This window comes from Schistocerca nitens, chromosome 1 (genome assembly GCF_023898315.1).
Source record: "Schistocerca nitens isolate TAMUIC-IGC-003100 chromosome 1, iqSchNite1.1, whole genome shotgun sequence".
Lineage (NCBI taxonomy): Eukaryota > Metazoa > Arthropoda > Insecta > Orthoptera > Acrididae > Schistocerca > Schistocerca nitens.
Genome location: NC_064614.1, coordinates 592641980 through 592662236, shown reverse-complemented (window position 1 = coordinate 592662236; position 20257 = coordinate 592641980). Strand labels below are relative to the sequence as shown.

The following is a 20257-nucleotide window of genomic DNA, read 5'->3' as shown; positions in this document are numbered from 1 at the left end:
GTTGAGGAGTTCCTTGAAAAATTAAATTGATTCTTATGTTATATTGTTGATTGCGTTTACTTGTGGCTTGACTTCTTTTGGGTTCATAAACATTTTATTTTATCTGTTATTACTTTTTTGTAATTTCATGTAGTGACACGTTCCGTGACCTTGAAGATTTGCTCCTCAATTTGGTCCTACGGAAGTAGACACGTAAATAAATAAATAAATGAAAAGACAGAGAGCGTGAGGAGGAGGAGGTGACAGAGAAAGGTGGGAGGATGAGGTGGTCAGACGGAGGGAGGAAGAGAGAGACACAGACAGGGGGACGAGGAGGTGTATTCAATACAAGTCTCAAACGCATATATGGGCAAAGCAATGGCGAAAAGGCTAGTAATCTAAACATAAATATAAAAATGTATGGACATCTACGTGTAATCTTCAGCGGTTAACATAAGTGGCGAGACAAATAGTGCTAAATATCGTTTTCCTGTATATAAACTTGGGATATCAGGTGAGTTTGAAGCAAAAAGTGTTGAAAACAGTGAATATAATTATAACCCACAAAGAAAACCACCACGGAAAACATGACAAACTGTCAAGACAGAAAACGCGTAAATGCAGTCCAGCCTGTAAAATCCCATCTTTAAAATTAATGTAGTTTCAGAAATAAAACGAGTCTTACGAAGATGACTCATAGACGTCCTAACATGTTTGCGTAAGGATTTAAACAAAGGAAAAAAATATTGTGTTTTGTGAAAGGAAGAGTTTTAAAAACGTAAATTTAAGAATACCGCCTTGCATACAGCGACCCACAGTTTCATCTTACACACTACCTTACTATCTCAGTTAGTGCACGTTGTGAGTCAATAAGAACTGGCAAAAGTCGCACCTAGATTTTTTAGTCTTCTTCAAAGACGACAATGAAATTGACGTATGTTGAACATTACTGATGGTAACTTTTGTTTTTGTTCAATTGACAAACTAGGCTTCCTGGCAGATTACAACCGTACAGAGAACCCGAAGTCGTACCATGAGTTTTCCATTCTCGTCCAACAGACTCATCCCATCAAGCCATTGAACCGAGTCTCTTCACGCAAATGCCCGGATGGCCCCTTAAAATAAGACCTCGATCGAAGCCCTTCCCGTCCTCATCCAATCGGAGACGGACTCTGTTATTTTTTATATTCTGGATGTCGACAGCGCCGTTCATTTTTTTCGAAACTTCAGTCTATCAGCACATTTCTCGTAGTAAGGATCAGTATTCCAAGTTTCACGAAGGATATGAAATGTAGCGAGCATATGATAACTGTGGTAGGGAAGGCGAATGGTCGATTTAGGTTCATTGGGATAATTTTAGGAACGAATGGTTCACCTGTAAAGGAGACCGCGTATAGGACTCTGACGCAACCTATTCTTGAGTACTGCTCGAGTGTTTGGGATCTGTACTAGGTCGGTTTGAAGGAAGACATCGAAGCAATTCAGAGGCGGACTGCTAGATCCGTTACCGGTAGGTTCGAACAACATGTAAGTGTTACGGAGATGCTTCGGGAACTCAGATAGGAAACCCTGGAGGGAAAGCGACGTTCTTTTCGAGAAACACTGTTGAGAAAATTTAGAGAACCGGCATTTGAAGCTGATTGCCGAGCGATTCTACTGCCAGCGACATACGTAGCGAGTAAGGACCAAGACGGTAAGGTACGAGAAAATAGGCCCTTACGGAGGCATATAGACAGTCTTTTTCCCTCGCTCTATTTGCGAGTGTAACAGGAAAGGAAATGACTGTAGTGGCACAGGGTACCCTCCGCCACGCGCTGTACACTTGCTTGTGGAGTACGTATATAGACATGGATGTTAGATAATGTAACAAATAAAAACTCACCTCTTTGTCCATGCTGAAGCGGTGTTTAAATGACCTTCAGTGATGAATTACAGGTTCTGAAATAGGAAGAAGAATAATGTTAGTTATTGGTTTAGGAAATTAACTAATTATCAATTATATCTAGCAGATAACATTGTAAAAGCTGTTGAAAGACATGTGAACCGAAAGGTACGTGATATTTTTGAAGGTCATTTATTTTCTCTGCGTTTTAAGTATTTCCGCAACAGAGTGTGTGAACCGCAACACGGGGAAGATGGAACACAGTTTTGAATTCCATCATTCGACTCTATTGTGGTCTCAGAATGTACTGAGTTCTGTCTCGTAAGGGGATGTTACTAGCATGAATAATGGGTTTAACATAAATGCATTCCAAGGAACAATTAGCCTAATCATTAACACTCATATTCCCCCACCCCCCCAAAAAAAAAACTTTACGATCTATCACTGATGAACTAATGACACCAACGCGGACACATGTATTACACCATCAACACATAAAACTACTGAAATATCGGGCTGAAACGTTATTACCTTGATTAACTCAGATTCACAGCTAAGACCAAGAAACAGCAATGAAGTCTGCGTTACTCCGGAATACAGATTTTATTCACAGCGCTAGCGTAATACAACGAGTATACTACAGGCAGAAGTGCTAGTTTGTGTCAGCGGTAGAATATAGGGACACTTACGTGTGCTTCATTTGCAAACCACATTAAAGATTTAGCAGTTTTTCTCTGCTTTCGCTGAATGACCTTTATAAAAGTGCTAAAAAATAGACTCTCATTTAAGCTGATTTTTTCGTTCAAATTGTTTAAAAAAAAAGGAAAAAAATATGTCCAAACCAGTGCGTTCGATACTTCGGCATCAATCGACAAAGAATATCTTCATGATACTAACAAGCGACTGGAAATTCCAATAACTGACTAATATTATTTCGTTGTTTAAGGTTTTGTAAACATTCTTCATTCATCATTTTTATTAATGGTATGTGTTCCTGCTCTGTAGAACCAAGTTTCTTATATTTTAGTCTGTTAATTCAACAGTCTTCTGTCTCAATTAAAATTTTTATGTCGCTGATGTATTTTTGATATATGAATCGTTAATGCCATTGTGCATTCGCAGTGTAGAGCTTCATAGTAATCTTTATATGTTTCGGTATTCTCTCGGGTTCCTTTAGTAAGCCAACAGACACAGGAAATTGTGGAAATCTGGAGCATACGGTTTTAAAGTAGCGCCCATTACTCAGTCAATAGTCCGAATATTAAAGTATTTTACTTATATAAGTTTAGGACTTTGTGACTATTTTGGCAACTAACTTCCGATTACTTTACAACTTTTGTTTTTTAGTAAGAAATTACAAGTTTCACCCTGATTCGGAGACCACGCTAAATTATAATTTAACTGCGTGGGTGGCAGGCAGGCAGCGGAAGGGTTGCGTGAAGGCGAGGACATGCCACCTCCAACAGGAAAATGCCAAGTGAAGCAATGTGGTGTTCAAACCAACGTTTGGCTTAAGGACAACTTTAAGTTTAGTCCCAGGAAAGATACGTTGATAATCTTATTAACGCTAACACATTTGGAAATGTATGTTTATATCCTAAATTGGGCTTTGTTATGACACCGTTTCTGACGGTACAAAGAGCTGTGGTGAGAAAAAAGTACCATTTTGTACTTGATGAAACATGTAAGCTAAGGATAGCATGTAGCTGAGATTGATTCAAAAGCCACATTAAGAGATCCCCATTTTAAGCGCAACAAACACCATCATTTTTTGCTTACAAACGAACATCGTTTTCTCTGGGCTGAAAGTAACAGAACCAGTTTTTAATGAGAAATATCTATTCAATAAGTTCAGTATTGACAAATGAAAGGAATATTGGAGGCTTACGTGTCATCAATAATGAGGTTATTAGGAATGGAAGCGCAAGCTAGGACCGGTTAAGGTTGGGGAAGGCTTTAGGTCGAGGCCGTTTCGAGGAAACCACCATTCCATTCGCCTGAACTGAGTCTGAAAAACCACATCACACTCGAATGGGAGGTCAGTATCTCAAACGCTGCGCCACATTGTTGAAACAATAATTCCGGCATACGCCTGGAGTGATTTAGTGAATTCTGGATAACTAAAAGACTCGACCAACATCTGAACCTAGCTCTTGGGGATTGCGTGTTCTACATTCTGCTGTTACGCGGCAGGTCTTTTGTACACGCATACTAACGTAAATTATCAGTGAAAGTCATACAAATAGCAGGAGGAACGTTTACATAATCATACTCATTTGCAGATATACCATATTGTGGTTCCAGAATCAGCATTTGATGCTGGCTTGAAGTGAGCCAAGTTTTCCTTCTTTATTTTTTCTTTGCTGCAGACTTGACACACCTTTCTGCAGCCGAAAACGCAGTCCTGTATTCTTCACAATATAATGAAGATGATATAGCCGGATTGCTTCTGTTTCATTTTCGTAAAACGTGATTATTATGTGCATCTGTTACAGCTTACCAAGTCAGACTAGGCTAATGACGTAGTTTTGTGTCACTGAAGGTGATAGAAAATAGAGGTAGCACTTTGAATAAGTTTGGAAGCCTAAAAATGTACACGTGTTATGACAGTAGTGTGTAAAAGACAAGTTAAAGGATTTATCTGAGTCAATCACTTTTATTTTCTTCCATGACACGTTACGAGGGCTTAGGCCCTCATATTCAAATGGATCATGCATTACATTACAATTTATTTTACTGAATGTAGCCAATTATCTCTCTTAATCTTCGTTTCGAATATGTTCTGCCGAAAGAAAACTGGAGCGCCACTATAAATACACATTCGTATCACTCAGTACCATACAAACTCGGACCAAAATCAAAAACAGTCCTGAGATTCAAACACGTCGTGGGAGAAAATAAAAGCGCCTGATACAGAAAACGGTTTCAACCAATCTTTCATATAAGGAACAGTCGCAGTTTCCAAATCACAGACGAAAATGGACGACACACACACACAACGGTACGGTGCGCACCCGCGAATCATTACATAAGCCTAAGACCTATATACACTGCATCGCCATCTATCACTATAGCGGTTTCCTTGTTTAAATATAATATTATAAACATTTGGATTTCAGCTTTCTACAGTAGTCTCCGAAAGCAAAACCAAGATAAAAACTTCGAACATATGAGCAGTATGATACTACAGACTATGTTAATGAACCTGACATCAATTTACAAAATAGAAAAATTCTTATCACGGACTGATTTGTTAAACTTCTTTATTGCTCCTTTGTTTACGTATCTTGATGATGGAGACAATGTGAGAGATGTGCAGCAAGATAAACAACTACAACAGCAAAAAAACTGTTGAAGACTGGACTGACTCTACGTCGAGGTTATTAGAGACGGGGAATAAGTTCGTATTACACAGAGATAGGGAATATATCATCAGAAACTTTATTTGAGTAACTGTCCAAGTTATCGCCCTATTCACCTACGTGATTTTAGAGAAACCGCAGGAAACCTGGATCTAGATGGCTGGCCGAAGATTTGGACTCTGGTCCTCTTAAGTGCTGAGAACCTCGCTCGGTAGCCTCGGCCCAGATCGTAAGAAACACTGCGGAAAACCAGACTAATCCTTCGTAGCCTTTCTATGCAGCAATTCGCTTGTTAGGTAAACGCATCAAAATTAATATTGAACTAGAAGACGTATACTGGCTTTCAAAGGGTAGTGGTCTAGGAACTGGAAAACTTCTTTTAAAAGTATAGTTTGAGTGTAACGTTGTACGGTAGTGAGATGTGAGCTGTGGGATTGTTAGACGGGGAAGAACTGAAGCAAACAAGGCGTTATAGAAGAAATTTGAAGGTTTCTTGTACAGGCAGAGAGACTATGAAGAGCCGCACAGAAGCAAAATTAACGATGAAACAATTTTGGGAATACGATTAAGAATAGAAGAGTTAAATAAGCTATTCATATTTAATGACATTAGTGACTGGCACACAGAGGTAATGGGGAAGACATCTAATGACGCAAGGAACAGAATATAGTACTCAATTTGCAGAACAATTCAGTCACTCTACTTGAAACCGCTAAGCTCTGAAAAATCCATTAAAACAAATTACGACTTTGATTAGACGCATATTTTGGAGTATTTATATCTTGAAAGATATGTCTTATTCATATTAATATACTGTCATATTTCAATATGGAAACTGCTATTTACAAACTATGCACTATTTATCCCGAATGTAGAGCATTTTGCTCTTAATATTGTATCTGAGAAATAAAGTATCATTTCCGTCTAGCTGCATTAAATGCACCTGACAATGCAATCTTTCTGCATCTTGGAGTTATGTGCTCCTTTAGCGCTATTTTAGAACACCTACAAGCACACGCACTGCAGTCATAAGACCTTAAAAAAATGCCGGGTGCTTGTGGCAATTCGGAATCATTCGGCATAAAAGCTGTTCTTACTACATACGACGACGTGAATTTGTTGATAAGGTGATTTGTATTCATTACGCTAGAGGACCATTTTATTGCAGCTTTGTGTGGAGCACTCTCCACGTAACTCGAATCTAAATATGCTCATCTGTCATGTCGGACAAGCCTGATAAGATAGAAACGTACACGTAAGCTGTATCGCATCAGTGACGAGTGCTAAATCTCTGCCTGTGCAGCGCCGATGAGAGGTACGGGATTTTTTTTCTTTTTGTATTTGTTTCGTGTAACCTACTACATACCTTTCACTCTTAAAACTCTGAATGAAAGTAGAAACTCGTGACCAGTTTCTCTGTAAGGAAAGGCCAGTAGCGACATTGTTAGTAACAAAAGGGAATGATATTTGAGCCACATACTGAGAGCATCAGTTTCCAGTAAGAAGTCAAGGCTCTCAGACGCTTTGCGAGCCAAAGACTTTCACAGATCATCACTTCCAGTTTCTGTTTCTTTATAATACTTACCTGTTGGCACCCCGATATAAATATTTATCAATATTTGCACTATTCGTTGCTCATTCGACGGTAGTGAGAAGAGTTGAACAACTGCGTTCTTTTCAGCCAGGTCCCAGTAAAGTGACAGTGGCATAAGGGCCCCAATTGGAAACATGTTCTTAACTGAGTTGGAGATAGCTGTTGCGTTACACGAATAGTGCTCCCTTGCTGCTACAGTAAATTTCCACTTTCGGGTTACACGACTGGGATATCTTCACACTTGTACGGGTCATCGGTGCGACAGTTGTGTACATGATGGGTGATATCACAGTATCGCCGTGATATTGGAAGTACTTGTCTTTTCAAATGCCATGATGTGAAGCGCGTACCACGAATACTTTGGTTTCATAAAGCATGGCACTCCCCTCTCCTATCTTTTTTTCTCAATATCTCCAGCGTCAACAGTAAGAACGTGTTGATGACAGGTGCGCCGTCGAATATGACGGACTGTGGCGGCCGATAGACTCGCGACAGTATAACGAAACACTTGAAAATTCAGTGTCGGACAACAACAACCGGCAAGCAACCATGCCACCCAGAAACAGCCCCTCACTGTGGGTTCAGAGGTCATCGTTCCATACGTGTGCCTGTCTGTCTAGCTTCACAGTGTACTGACTTTAGCACGACTGCAGGAACACCGCTATTGGACGCCCGAAGTATGGAGAATCACGATACATATTCACAAATGCTGATGGCACGGCACAAGTACATCAAAAACTAAATCAGTCTATGCGTCACACTTGCCAACTAGGCGCTATTCAAGCAGGCGGAGAGGTAATTTCTTTGGGGAATGATTACAGACGATGAAATGGGGCCCTCGATATGTCCTCCACTGCCCTTATCGGTGAGCGGCACAGGACGTGTCCGGCCCTGTGGATCCGTTTGCTCCTCTGCGGCACCCTTCGGGCGACCTCTACATAAGCAGGACATTTCAGCGAACCATCGCTCGCGAATTGTGTTGTAATTATTCCAGAAACTCTTCATAAGTGGACTCCCTCGAGATACCCCAAGCGTCGACGCAACTCTGACCCTCTGAAGGTACAAAAACGAAGATTGCGTCTTGTAACAATGCTCCTCTTAAGATTTTGTTGAATATACTTGCAACGGTATCTAGAGAGATGTACTCTGCTCGGACTCGACTCTAATCAGTCTCAGTGATAAATGAAAAGCACTATATTGCGTATGTTATTACTCAGGTTAACCGGCTTTCGGCTTCCAAGGCCATCATCAGACCTTAAAAGGCTATCGTTGTCAAAGAAATTACAATGTTTGTAAAGAAAACTGGAAAAATATGTCACTCTTCTAGACTGAGACACAAACACACAGTAAATGTCCCTTTGACAGTGTGGTCGTAATGCAATTTAAAAAGGAAACAATTACATTACCACCGCACAGTCGAGGATGACATTTATTGTGTGTTTGTGCCTCAGTCTAGACGAGTAACATTTTTCCAACATTATTTACAAACATTGTACTTTCTTTGACGACGATTGTCAGATAAAGTCTGATGACGACCTTGTAAGCCGAAAACCGGTTAACCTGAATAATTTAATCCTGTAGAACAGACGCTGTGTAGTGATTTTCATTTATTATTATGTTGTTCTACCTAGAGGTGACTGGAGACTCAGCTAACACAATCTCCGTGAGTTGTGGGACCTGTTGAGCGGTCACGGGCCAGGATGATTCGACAACGCTTTGGATGACTCGTCGAATCGATGTTCAGGGGGATAAGAGTAGATCTCACAGTCTAATAAGCTGCCGGCCGTGTGGTTCTAGGTGCTACAGTCTGGAACCGGGCGACCGCAACGGTCGCAGGTTTGAGTCCTGCCTCGGGCATGGATGTGTGTGGTGTCCTTAGGTTAATTAGGTTTAAGTAGTTCTAAGTTCTGGTGGACTGATGACCTCAGAAGTTAAGTCCCATAGTGCTCAGAGCCATTTGAATCATTTTCTAATAAGCTTCTTAGTTCCGGCACTGAACTTACTGCTCAATGAATACTTTGTCTGATCTAGTACGTTTAATTTCTTTTTTTGGTGGCTGGGGTTCAGAGTCATAGAAAACGTTTTTAACGACATCATTGCCGTCGTCGAGTTGTGGATTTTCTAAATAAATAGTGTTAAGCGACCAAAAGCAAGTACTTCCACGCAATTATGTTTCCTTTCTGTTTACGGACCTTGGGAAGTAACTTTGTAAAAACACTAAAATAATTCTGGGCAAAAGATATCGAGCGCGAGCGCGTGTATGTGTGTGTGTGTGTGTGTGTGTGTGTGTGTGTGTGTGTGTGTGTGTGTGTCTGCTTGCGGGAATATTTACGTTTTGCTATGAAACTGATTAAAAACAATCTCATAACCAATCGTGTGCGTAAACCAACATCTAGGCTACAATACCTTAATGTATGAACTTGAGAATTGAATAATTCACGCAATCGCAATATGACGCATGCTCTATGAATAAACGGATTGACTGCAGAAAAAAGAACCTTGCACTGTTTTATCGTTTCATTTTGAAGCCCGGCCCACGAATGACCATGAAAACGACGAAATGAAATGTTATCGGCTGAGATACCAGCTTATCAAGGTGTTCAGTGTCGGTTATCTGGCACGTACAAGAGCAGGGAAACACGAACGCTTTTTCCTCTCCTAAAAAGTCCAGATCATATATGAAAAGTTCCAACGAACGCAACTTGTGTCGTAATCTTCTCACTCAATTTCTGAAGAGCGCCACAGAATACTAAGATAATAGCTCTAAATATTATATCACTCGAATTCATTTATATCTTGATTGCCGCCACCAGAACTGTGGCAGCTAAAATCTTAATCAACTCTCCTCCCCTCCCCTGTCTTCCCCTATTCTGTTTTGTATTTAAGAAAACATTTTGCATCTATGACGACGGTAATGACAGAGCATATGTGTGAACCAAAACGAACAGAACATGTAAATTTAAAGCCGGTGCCATTTTAATGCCTGTGGTACAAATTTATACTGCAGGTAATTATCTTTCTGATAAGTTACAGTCATATAACTGAATTTTTATCCGCTGTGGTAATGTTACTCCGTTGAAATGATCTAAAAACTTCTCTGTACCAATAAAATAAATACAGCAGAAGAGGCAAATGCCACCTTCTTTTAAAAATAGATAGCTCTGATATTCTTTTGCACTATTCATATTTCTTTAACACAGTGCGATATGTCTTTTTAAACAGCAGTGATTCAGAAGTTATATGTCCGGCATTTGTTAAATGTAGTAAGTGTATCATCAATCAGTCCACCCGGTTAGCCGTGCGATCTAACGCACTGCTTTCAGGCCGGGAAGGCGTGCCAGTCCTCAGCACGAATCCGAATCCACTGAGGGCCGAACCATACAATAACCCTGGGTTCAGCGTGGGGCGGCGGTGGGGTGGGTGGACTGCTGTGGCCTGTTGTGGGGCTGTGTACCACTGCGGGCTACGGTGGGGACGAAGCCTCTCCGTCGTTTCTAGGTCTCCAGTTCCATACCATACCATCAACAATTTGGCACATAGCTTGCTCCCAATGTGTTCTGGCTGACATGAGAGTCCTAGACATACACTTAGAAATGTTTTGGCACACCTTCATTAAATTTTAAATACATGGCGAATTACTATGCACGGTGTTTTCCGTCAGCCAGGTATCGGATTAACTGTAGTCAATGGCCCAATTAGAATACCGAAGGCAATCGCGCATATGTGAAACCACCTACGAGACTTAAAAAAATGAGGCGATACCTTCAGTGCATCTCTAAGAAATAATTTATTCTGCAACGCAAATAAGAGACATTTCTAAGTGTAGCGTTCTGTTTCCGTCGTTGCTATGAGAGATATCAATCAGGAAGGTCAAGTATCGGTAAGTACCTGCCCGGCGCTATTCAAGGTGTGACAAATGCACTACCTGACCAAAAGTATCCAGATGTCTATTGGTGTAGTACTTTACCAATGAGTGTGTCCACCACGCGCCTTTATGTTGGCTTCAACTGTGCTGGGAACACTTTCAGTGAGGCGTGTGAATGTCTGGAGGAATTGCAGCCCATTCTTTGTCAAGAGCCTAAACCAGAGAAGGCAGTAATGCTGGACGCGAGGGTCTGGAGCGAAATCGACGTTTTAACTCACCCCAAGGCAACTGGGCACAGGTGCGGACTCCGGGCAGACCAGCACATTTCAGGAATATTATTGTCCACAAACTACTGCCTCACAGATGCTGCTTGTACAGTGTCAAGCTGACTCAGTCATCGTCTCAGAACTCTTTCTCTACTACATGCATTGCACGATGCTGTACAATGTGTTCACATCCTTCCATATTTAGCGTTTACTTTAGCGCAATAAGGAGCCCCATCCTGTCCTCTAAAAACACCCTCTACTGTGACAGCCCCTCCTCTTAGTTCACTTTTGGGTCTGCATACGACGTAAGGTAACGTCCTCCAGGCAAACTCAGACCCTTTCATCGGATTACCACAGCGTACAGCTTGACTCACCACTCCAGACTACTCCTTTTGAGTCACCCACTGTCCAGCGTCGTCGCACTTTACATCATCTCAGCCGTCATTTAGTACTGACTGGAGAAATCTGTGGCTTATGAGGAGCTGTTCGACCATTGTACCGCATTACTTCTAATTCATTACGCAGTCATTGTCCTAGCTGGGCTGCTGGTAACACCTAGGAACTCATAAATGACTCGTTCCGCTGATTTCGTACGATTTTTTACAGCCACCTTCCGCAAAACTCTGCGGTCGCTATCAGTCAGTATATCCTATCAGTCAGTATATTAGTCTGCCTCGTCTTGGTTTAGATGTGATTGTTCCTTCGCGTTTCTACTTCACCATCACATCACCAACAGTGACTTAGGTAGCTTTAAATGGGTTGAAATGTCCTTGATGGGTTTGTTACTTCTTGCATCCAATGACTGGTTCACGTTCGAAGTCAATGAGCGCTCCTGACCTATCCATTCTGCTCTTACTGCTTTTCTATTGACGACACAGTACTTCCCGCCTTCTTTTGTATCGGTGAGTGTGACTCTCGGGAGGTCTAGTGGTTAATTCCGCATTATACAGGGGTGATCGGATACTTTTGATCAGACAGTGTACATATAAGTACAGCCACGAGGAAAGCACCTGCCAGAAACAGATTTATCGGAAGAATCACGCACAATTCTTGGGTATTGTTCCTAGCCGGGGACCTCTACCAAGTTGGATTAATGGAGAAAATGGAAATGAACGTTTGGCGTCATTGGCCGGGAGGCCCCTTACGGGGCAGGTCCGGCCCCCTTGGTGCAGGTCTTATTACATTCGACGCCACATTGGGCGACCTGCGCGCCGGATGGGGATGAAGTGATGATGAAGACAGCACAACACCCAGTCCCTGAGCGGAGAAAATCCCCGACCCAGCCGGGAATCGAACCCGGGCCCCTTAGGACGGCAGTCGTCATGCTGACCATTCAGCTACCGGGGCGGACATTAATGGAGCTTCAAAGAAGAGCTGCACGACTCGTGAAGGATTTGTGTCGCTGAGATGATCAACAAAATGCAGAGGCACACTTTACGAGAAAGACACTGTGTTCCGCTTAGACTAACAAAATTACAAGCATACACATTACAAAATGAGTCAACAAACACACTACTTCCTCCATCATAACATCTCACGTACTGATCACGACGCTGAAAGGAAAGAAATTTGGTTCCACACAAAACGGAATCGATAGTCTTTCTTCCTGAGTATCATCTGCGAATTGAAATGTAAGGAGGGAGGGAGGGTGGTATTAGTGCGACACGTGACTTCCGTCACACGCCGGAAAGTGGCCTGGAGAGTTCAGGTGTCGGGCAGACACCTGACCCATGTAATGGAGGAACACAGGGAAAGAAAAAAAAAAAAAAAAATAGAAAAAATAGAAAAAAACAATACACGGAGAAACAGCAGTAAGAATTACATTTGTTGTACATACCTCATCATACGATGCATTATTTTTCTACACTCTTTCAAAACACTTATCATTGAGCTTATCGAATATTTATAAAGCTTTGTTTGTGACAACGATCTGGTAACGATGTTTCTTACCGCATCATGAAATCGCAAGAGTCGTCATCTTACTACATCTGTCCTCTTCAATTGCAGCAGTAATTCAGTTTACGAAGTTATTTGTTTCCTTATTAGCCGCTTCTCTCACCACCTCACTCATCCCATGTCTTGAACCTACGAACCCGTCTTAGAACCGCTGATTCACGCAATAACTTGCCCGAGTGATCTTCACAAGTCTGAGATGTATGTATTCTGCTGTATGTTGCGCTTATGAGAAAACCACCCACCGCGCAGTTCTTATATGCGGAAGTCGTTTTGATTCTGTTGACCTCAACAAACATGTGTAGGTCCTTGGAAATAAGTCACAGATTAACGAAGATTATGGTTTTTCTCAGCCTCAACAAAAATGGTCGTATAGTGCTTGCGTAAAATGGGAAATCCATGTGTGTATTCATCACGAAACTTTCTTGTACGACAGTGGCGACGCATGTCGTGTTGACATTATACCTGTACGTTGATTACTTCACTCGCATAACACATGACTGACCAACATTTTAACAGACAGGACAAAAATAATGATGCCATGTTCTCCCTTCGTAAGATGTTACGCAAATATTTGTGATTTAATCCAGAACGCTGATGTAGGCTACATTCTTGCGATCATAAGTCTTCCTGTCAACCGCATTGTTTCTCGTCGTGCATAACATCTTTGACGACAGTAAATTCCAAGTGAGTCTATTGCAAAAGTCAAGAGACTGTTCAGAAATAACAGATTCGCGCTTCATATGTACTTTTCATATCCTACACACTGAGCTTCTTGTCCTGGTGTTCACTTTTACGTCTTTATACACTCATGTTCAGAAAAAGCAGAACACCTTTAACGACTACGGATAGGACGTCCGTATTCACAGGACATGTACATTATTATGGTCTGCAGAAATGAATAGCATTTGAACCATGTCGGTCCGCCTGTTCAAGAGCAATATCAGTACCACGGCGTGACACAACTTACGGGTAAAATGTGACTGCGGCTCTCTTTGTCGCTGTAAACCGAGGGTAAGCTATCGATGTGACTCGAGGAGACATGCAGTGTGCCTCGCAGACATATGCGCGAACCGTACTGTCAAATCAGTGAGTTTGAAAGAGGGCGCATTGTTAGCATGAGACAATGTCATGCATCCAGCCGGGAAATTACTACTCGTGTGGGACGAAGTGTTTCAGCAGTGCAACCCGGTGTGTGCAGAATGGTTAGCGGAGGGTCGTTGAACACGGCGAGATGGGTCAGGTCGCACCACCCCACGAGAAGATCGACACGTCATCCGAATGGCACTGCAGCACAGATCTGCGTCCTCCTCGGCTCTGGTGCAACAGTGGAACACATCGTACACTATTAGACGTGACAGTCCGTCGCCGTTTAATGCGGCATAGGTTACGTGCGAGTCAGTCACTTCTCCGCCTACCTTATGTTATGTTATGTTAACCGGGGACATAGAAACGACGGAGAGGCTCCGTCCCCGCCGCAACCGCAGTGGTCCGCAACCCCACGACGACTACCGCAGTCCACTTCACTCCTCCGCCGCCCCGCACCGAACCCAGGGTTATTGTGCGGTTCGGCCGCCGGTGGATCCCCCAGGGAACGTCTCACACCAGACGAGTGTAATCCCTATGTTTGCGTGGTAGTGTAATGGTGGTGTAAGCGTACGTGGAGAACTTGTTTGCGCAGCAATCGCCGACATAGTGTAGCTGAGGCGGAATAAGGGGAACCAGCCCGCATTTGCCGAGGCAGATGGAAAACCGCCTAAAAACCATCCACAGACTGGCCGGCTCACCGGACCTCGACGCAAATCCGCCGGGCGGTTTCGTGCCGGGGACCGGCGCTCCTTCCCGCCCGGAAAGCCGTGTGTTAGACCGCACGGCCAACCGGACGGGCCCGCCTACCTTTGACGAACGTATAGAAACATGATAGACGGCAATGCTGTGTGGAACGACGTCACTGCGGACAGAATGGTATCAGATACTGTGTTCGGACGAATCCACGTTCTGTTTGTCTGAAAATAGTGGACGCATTTTGGTTCGTCGCCGACAGGGGGAGTGGCACCACAGTGACTCATACAGTGCCAACTCGAGGCCTTATGGTGCGGGGTGCTATTGGGTACAACCACAAATCACAGCTGGTGCGTACCCAGGGCACTGTGACCAGTATGACCTACGTGAATGACATCCTGCGACCCATAGCCATTTCCTTTTTGCACAAAACCCCAGACGCCATTTTTCAACAAGACAATGCACGACCACATGTTGCTGCACGAACACGCCAGATCACTACACTTGCCGCCAATCGATAATGTGTGGGATATGGTGAAATGACAGGTGCGACGCTGTGACCCAGTGCTAAGCACCACAGATAAACTTTGGAACCAGGTAAATGCAGCACGGATGGCTATACGACAGGGCGCTACTCGAGCCTTATACGCGTTGACGCCATCACGCGTGGAAAAAGTATTCAGAGCCCGTGGCGGGCCCTGTACTTACTAGGTAACAGGACACATGCTGAAGCGCGGTGACTGAAGTGCTAATCATTTCTGCAGAACATGCTAATGTACATTCCTGTGAAAATGAACGTCCTGTCTCCAGTCATTCAAGGTTTCTGTTTTTTCTGAACATGAGTGTATAACTACTGACACAGTTCGCTCATAATAGTTTAGGAAGTTTGCCGCTGCAGTGTCGGAAGCAACGAGTGAACGAATTTCGCATCTGTTGACAAATGCGAGCAGGAAGAAGGCTTTCCACAGCTGGAATTACATCCAGTTCTTACCGAAAGGCACATTTAATGGTGACAGTACGTTCGTTTCCAACACCAGTAACTCTATGCTGCTTGAAAAGCTCAACCTACAGAGTTCGTTCCGTCTTGTTTCTCCCGAAAGTAAGAATGGGTTATACTAATGTTTCCCTGTAGCTAAACGGCCTGCTTGGCCCTTAGAGTGCAACGATAAGTTATCATAGCGTCATGAAACGCATTATGACCTTTCCGATCAAAAACGTAATGAGTGCAGCTCCGTACAAACGAGGACACACTCGCAGATGTAGTAAACTGGATGATTCGGAAGTCGTTGTGTAACGATATTTGAAGAGAATATGGATTTGAACAAGTTGGGAAACGAAATCAAAAATAAGGCTAAATCCGTGATAAAATTCGAATGTTGCAGCATTAGGACTGTTGCCAGAAAAGAAGAATTAATTTCAACTTGCAAGGGTATTTGACGACTAATGTAAACGGCTTTCGCATTGCTAGTCAGAAGCAAACGAATTAATGTCGTTATCTCACTGAAGTCGTAATCATCGTTGTGTTGATACTGCAAGGCACCAGCAAGGTCACAAGAACATCTGCGTGGATGCAGTATGCACCGCGATATCACCGGCCTAGCCGCTCAGTTGAATTCGTGATGCGACCAGTTAGAAAAGGATAGGAGTTTTAGTTGACATGGAGGCTAACGAAAGCCTCACACGAGTCAAGCCAGCAGGAGGTGCTGACGCTGATGCCGAAAAACTATCATTTGAATAGTCGTCGTGAACGTGTGTGATCACACCACAAAAGTTCTCACGTACGAAAATTTTAAGAAAGAAAAACAGAAAGTAGTTGGCGTTATATTATATTAATTGCTCTCCTTTTTAACTCACCTTTTATCGTCGAATTGCTAAGTATTATTCGCCAAGTTAGATAAACAAAGCACTGCAGTGGAGTATTATTGATCTGGAGGTAGCGATGCTACGACGACATTAACAACACTGGTATTAGGCCGGCAAGTGCAGGAGAGATGGTAAAGTAGATTTCTCGACAATCCGATCGTTCATCAGTGTCCTAAGTTCACCCAAAACTCGTTGTCTCATTGTTGATAGTGATCCGTCGGAGAACGTGGATACCGGACATGGTTGGCCCGCTGGTGTTAGGTGAGAGAAATGGATTGTGGCCACACTCTCTCTTTTCCCCTTCAAAGCGGTGAGAAGGAATAGTGCCAATTCTTCACGATTAAGCGGCTGAACAACTGTCCACGCCCTTCCAGCCAACATGCTGTACGACTCTTCCTTTTCACCCGAGCACTCGGAAAAGTACGACACTGTCAGTACTTACAGTTTACAATACAGTGTGCCAACTGAGCAAATGTCGGCCGGTTTCAGGACAGCTCCTGCTGGCTTTAGTAAATAAAAGAAGTTGACACAGCGCGGTTGATCACTTGTAATCTGCAGGTGATAAACTTATGATACTGCAACAATTATGTGTTCACTTAAATAATCAGTAAATGAAATAAAAGCATGTCAACAAGTTCCAGTAAAATGTGCACTCCAAATGGAATCCTTTTCATGAAACTTTGCTAGACTAAACTTAGGGTGTCCCAGGAGCAATGGTCAACATTCAGGGATATGGCAGGAACGATCATTCGAAGTACAAAACTCTAGTAAACATGAGCTCTGAGATGCATACATTAAGAGATATGAGCAGTTGTTCGTCTTTACTACTGCGAAACACATTTCCTCTAGTGAAGAAGTGGCCGTAGCTCTTAAAATATGGGCTATACAGCCCATGTTTATTGGACATTTTTTCCTTGTTTTTGTCCGTACACCCTTCTCCCAAAATATTGAAAGCAAAGAGATTACAGTTGAAGAGATTGATTTCACAGTATCAAAGATACTGTAGCGTTTAAGGTATGTATTTTAGAAGCCATATTTACTAGACTTTTTTGGTTCGAATGATCGGTCCTGTCATATCCCTGAGTATTGACTATGCTCCTGGGACAGCCTGTATATTATTTTTAAAAAAAGTAGCCCTGTGAGCGACATTTAGGAGGTGACGGCCAACGGCTTTCGCGGGGCCGGCAGACAGCTGAAAGTCAACAGAGAGCGAAAGAACTGACCAGTGTGGGGCGGAGAGTGCCCGCGCCTCTGAGACGTGCCGGTAAACGGTGCTCGGACACCGCAGCCGCCAGCCGCCAGCCGCCACTGCCCGCCCTGGGGGACTGGCCGGTGGCCGGGGCCACGCGGGCTATCTGCTGCTGTTACCATGGAAACCATATCTGCAGCCTGCCCTATCTGGTGATACCCTTTGACGGGCAAGACGTTGGTCGTTTACAGTAAAAACGTCGTATTACGCAATCTGATGAAGCCATCGATCCGTGAGGAGTACCGACCCACGTAACTGCGCTCACTGACGCACGCTTCAGCACTGGTGGTCGACTAGAAGGTAGCCGTTTCAAACAAAGTGTTATTGGTGATATTTAGTCGATCATACTATGGTAGATTCGATGTAAACTTATCAAATGTAGGCTGTGCGCCAGTTTCTCCGCATTGTTGATGGAACGTAACAATCGTATGAGGGGCACTCATTAAGTTTCAATTTTCACCTCGAAAAAACTCAGTCTGCGAGTACGATATTGGTGATAATGATAATCCTTCTCTACATATTCACTCGTCGTTGCGACATATTTTTTTTCCCAAACGATTAAAGATGTGACCGAGGCCTCAGTTGCTGCAGTCTGCAATGTGGCTATTGAGGACACGTTCCACCTCTAAAATCACGTCGTCGCCACTGTGGGAATGCCTGTCACGCAGTGCTTTCTTCTTCCGAGGAAAGAGAAGGAAGCCACTGGCTGCCATGGCAGGATCACAAGGGATATGAGGTAATTGATGGCCCAAACATGCAGCACGTGTGGCTGTGTGCTGTGCGGAATGAGTTAGAGCGTTCTGGAGCAACAGTACCATCTCCGGCAGCTTTCTACGACGCTTCCCCTTTACATCCTCCCGTAACTTCGTCAGGTAGTATTCACCAGGGACGGGTTATCGCTTACGTGCATAGCCATGGCAGTCCCAAAAAAGCTAAGCATCACCTTGTCCCATGTTGGGACTTCGTCTTTTTCGGCGGTGGTGAATAAACATGTTTCCAGCGGTCGCTTTACTCCTTTGTCTCAGACGGCTAGAGAAGCCATCTGGATTGCCCTAATGCAGGTGCGAAGCTGCGACATTTCCACCACTGCAGCCTTCATTCGGCGGGCTGTTTCAGTGGGTTATGAACAGTTGAGGAACCCAGCGGGCGGAGGGGTTTGTTATGTTCATAATGCCGTGTATCATGTTGAAAACTGATCCGTGAAGGATTTCCACCTCTTCTGCTACGTGATACGCCGGTCTTCTGACACCAGGGCCTCCACTTCTCTTGCGATTTGTGGTTCCTCGCTGAGAGGTGGTCTGCCGTTTCGTTCTTCGTCATTCAGACTTGCTTGACGGCACTGGAAGCGCTAGCGCCGCTTAACCAGTATATCATATGATTGTTCATATTGCCGTTCATCTCCAACAACTCCACAAGACACCAAGTAAGTGATTACCGTCACCGACTTCTATATTAAACGAGGGCCAATGCAAAACGTCTGCATACTGTACGGCAGAATTAAAGAAAATAATTTATTTTACGGAACACATGTACATGGCTTCAATATAATCTTCATTCTTGCTTATTACAGCTTCCTAATGTTTTGGATAGGGCACCTTCACTGTTGAGTTGTCTGTTTACTCGCGTCACCTCACAGCAAATTTCATCAGTTGCATAAAAACGTTTTCCACGATTTGTTCCTTCAATTTGGGAAACGAATCAAAGTCTGGTGGGCTCATATTAGGGTACATATGGTGGCTAGGGAACTGAAGAGTTTCTCTCACTGGCGGGGCAGTACGCAGTCTTACATTATCATCCAAAATGAGCACACCAGCTGCAAACATATCAGGCCTTCTTTGCTAATTTTCTGGCTCAAAACATTTAGCAGAAGCGGCTTCTGGCCTCCTATGCAATTTCCTCACATGATTGTCGTCGATCCTCTCTCAAAATGCCATTAACAATAATCTGAGAGATGTCGTCTGTTGAAGTTGACGGTCTTTCACTTCTTGGGTTGTTCAAAATGGTTCAAATGGCTCTGAGCACTACGGGACTTAACATCTGAGGTCATCAGTCCCCTAGACTTAGAACTACTTAAACCTAACCAATATAAGGACATCACACACATCCATGCGTGAGGCAGGATTCGAACCTGCGACGTAGCGGTCGCGCGGTTCCAGACTGAAGCGCCTAGAACCGCACGGCCACTGCGGCCGGCTCTTGGGTTGTGCTCAGTGCTTATCCTACCTTCACGGAAACGACAAGACCACCGTGATATTGTGCTACGACCCACTACACTAATCCCATACACCTCTCTCAAAGCGTTGAAAATTTCCGTTGGTTTCTTTCCACGTTAGCATTCAATTTTAATGTAGGAACGCTGGTCGCTACATGTAATCCGACCTCATCTACATCTACATGGATAGTCTGCAAATCACATTTAATTGCCTGGCAAAATGTTCATCGAACCACCTACAGAATTCTCT

General features: G+C 43.5%; 1 protein-coding gene across 4 annotated transcripts in view; it reads right to left on the bottom strand.

The window, feature by feature from the left end:
- Positions 1–20257, bottom strand: part of LOC126256014 (proton-coupled amino acid transporter-like protein pathetic) — a 374111-nt gene that overhangs the window by 197484 nt on the left and 156370 nt on the right. For 3 of the 4 annotated variants that reach the window (XM_049955447.1, XM_049955449.1, XM_049955450.1), the window contains one exon: positions 1862–1917. In XM_049955447.1, coding sequence (XP_049811404.1) covers positions 1862–1873 — 12 coding nt within the window. In that variant the 5' untranslated portion in view covers positions 1874–1917. Of the gene's footprint in view, positions 1–1861; positions 1918–17769; positions 17875–20257 lie in introns of those variants that run through there. The other variant, XM_049955448.1, reaches the window with a different exon arrangement.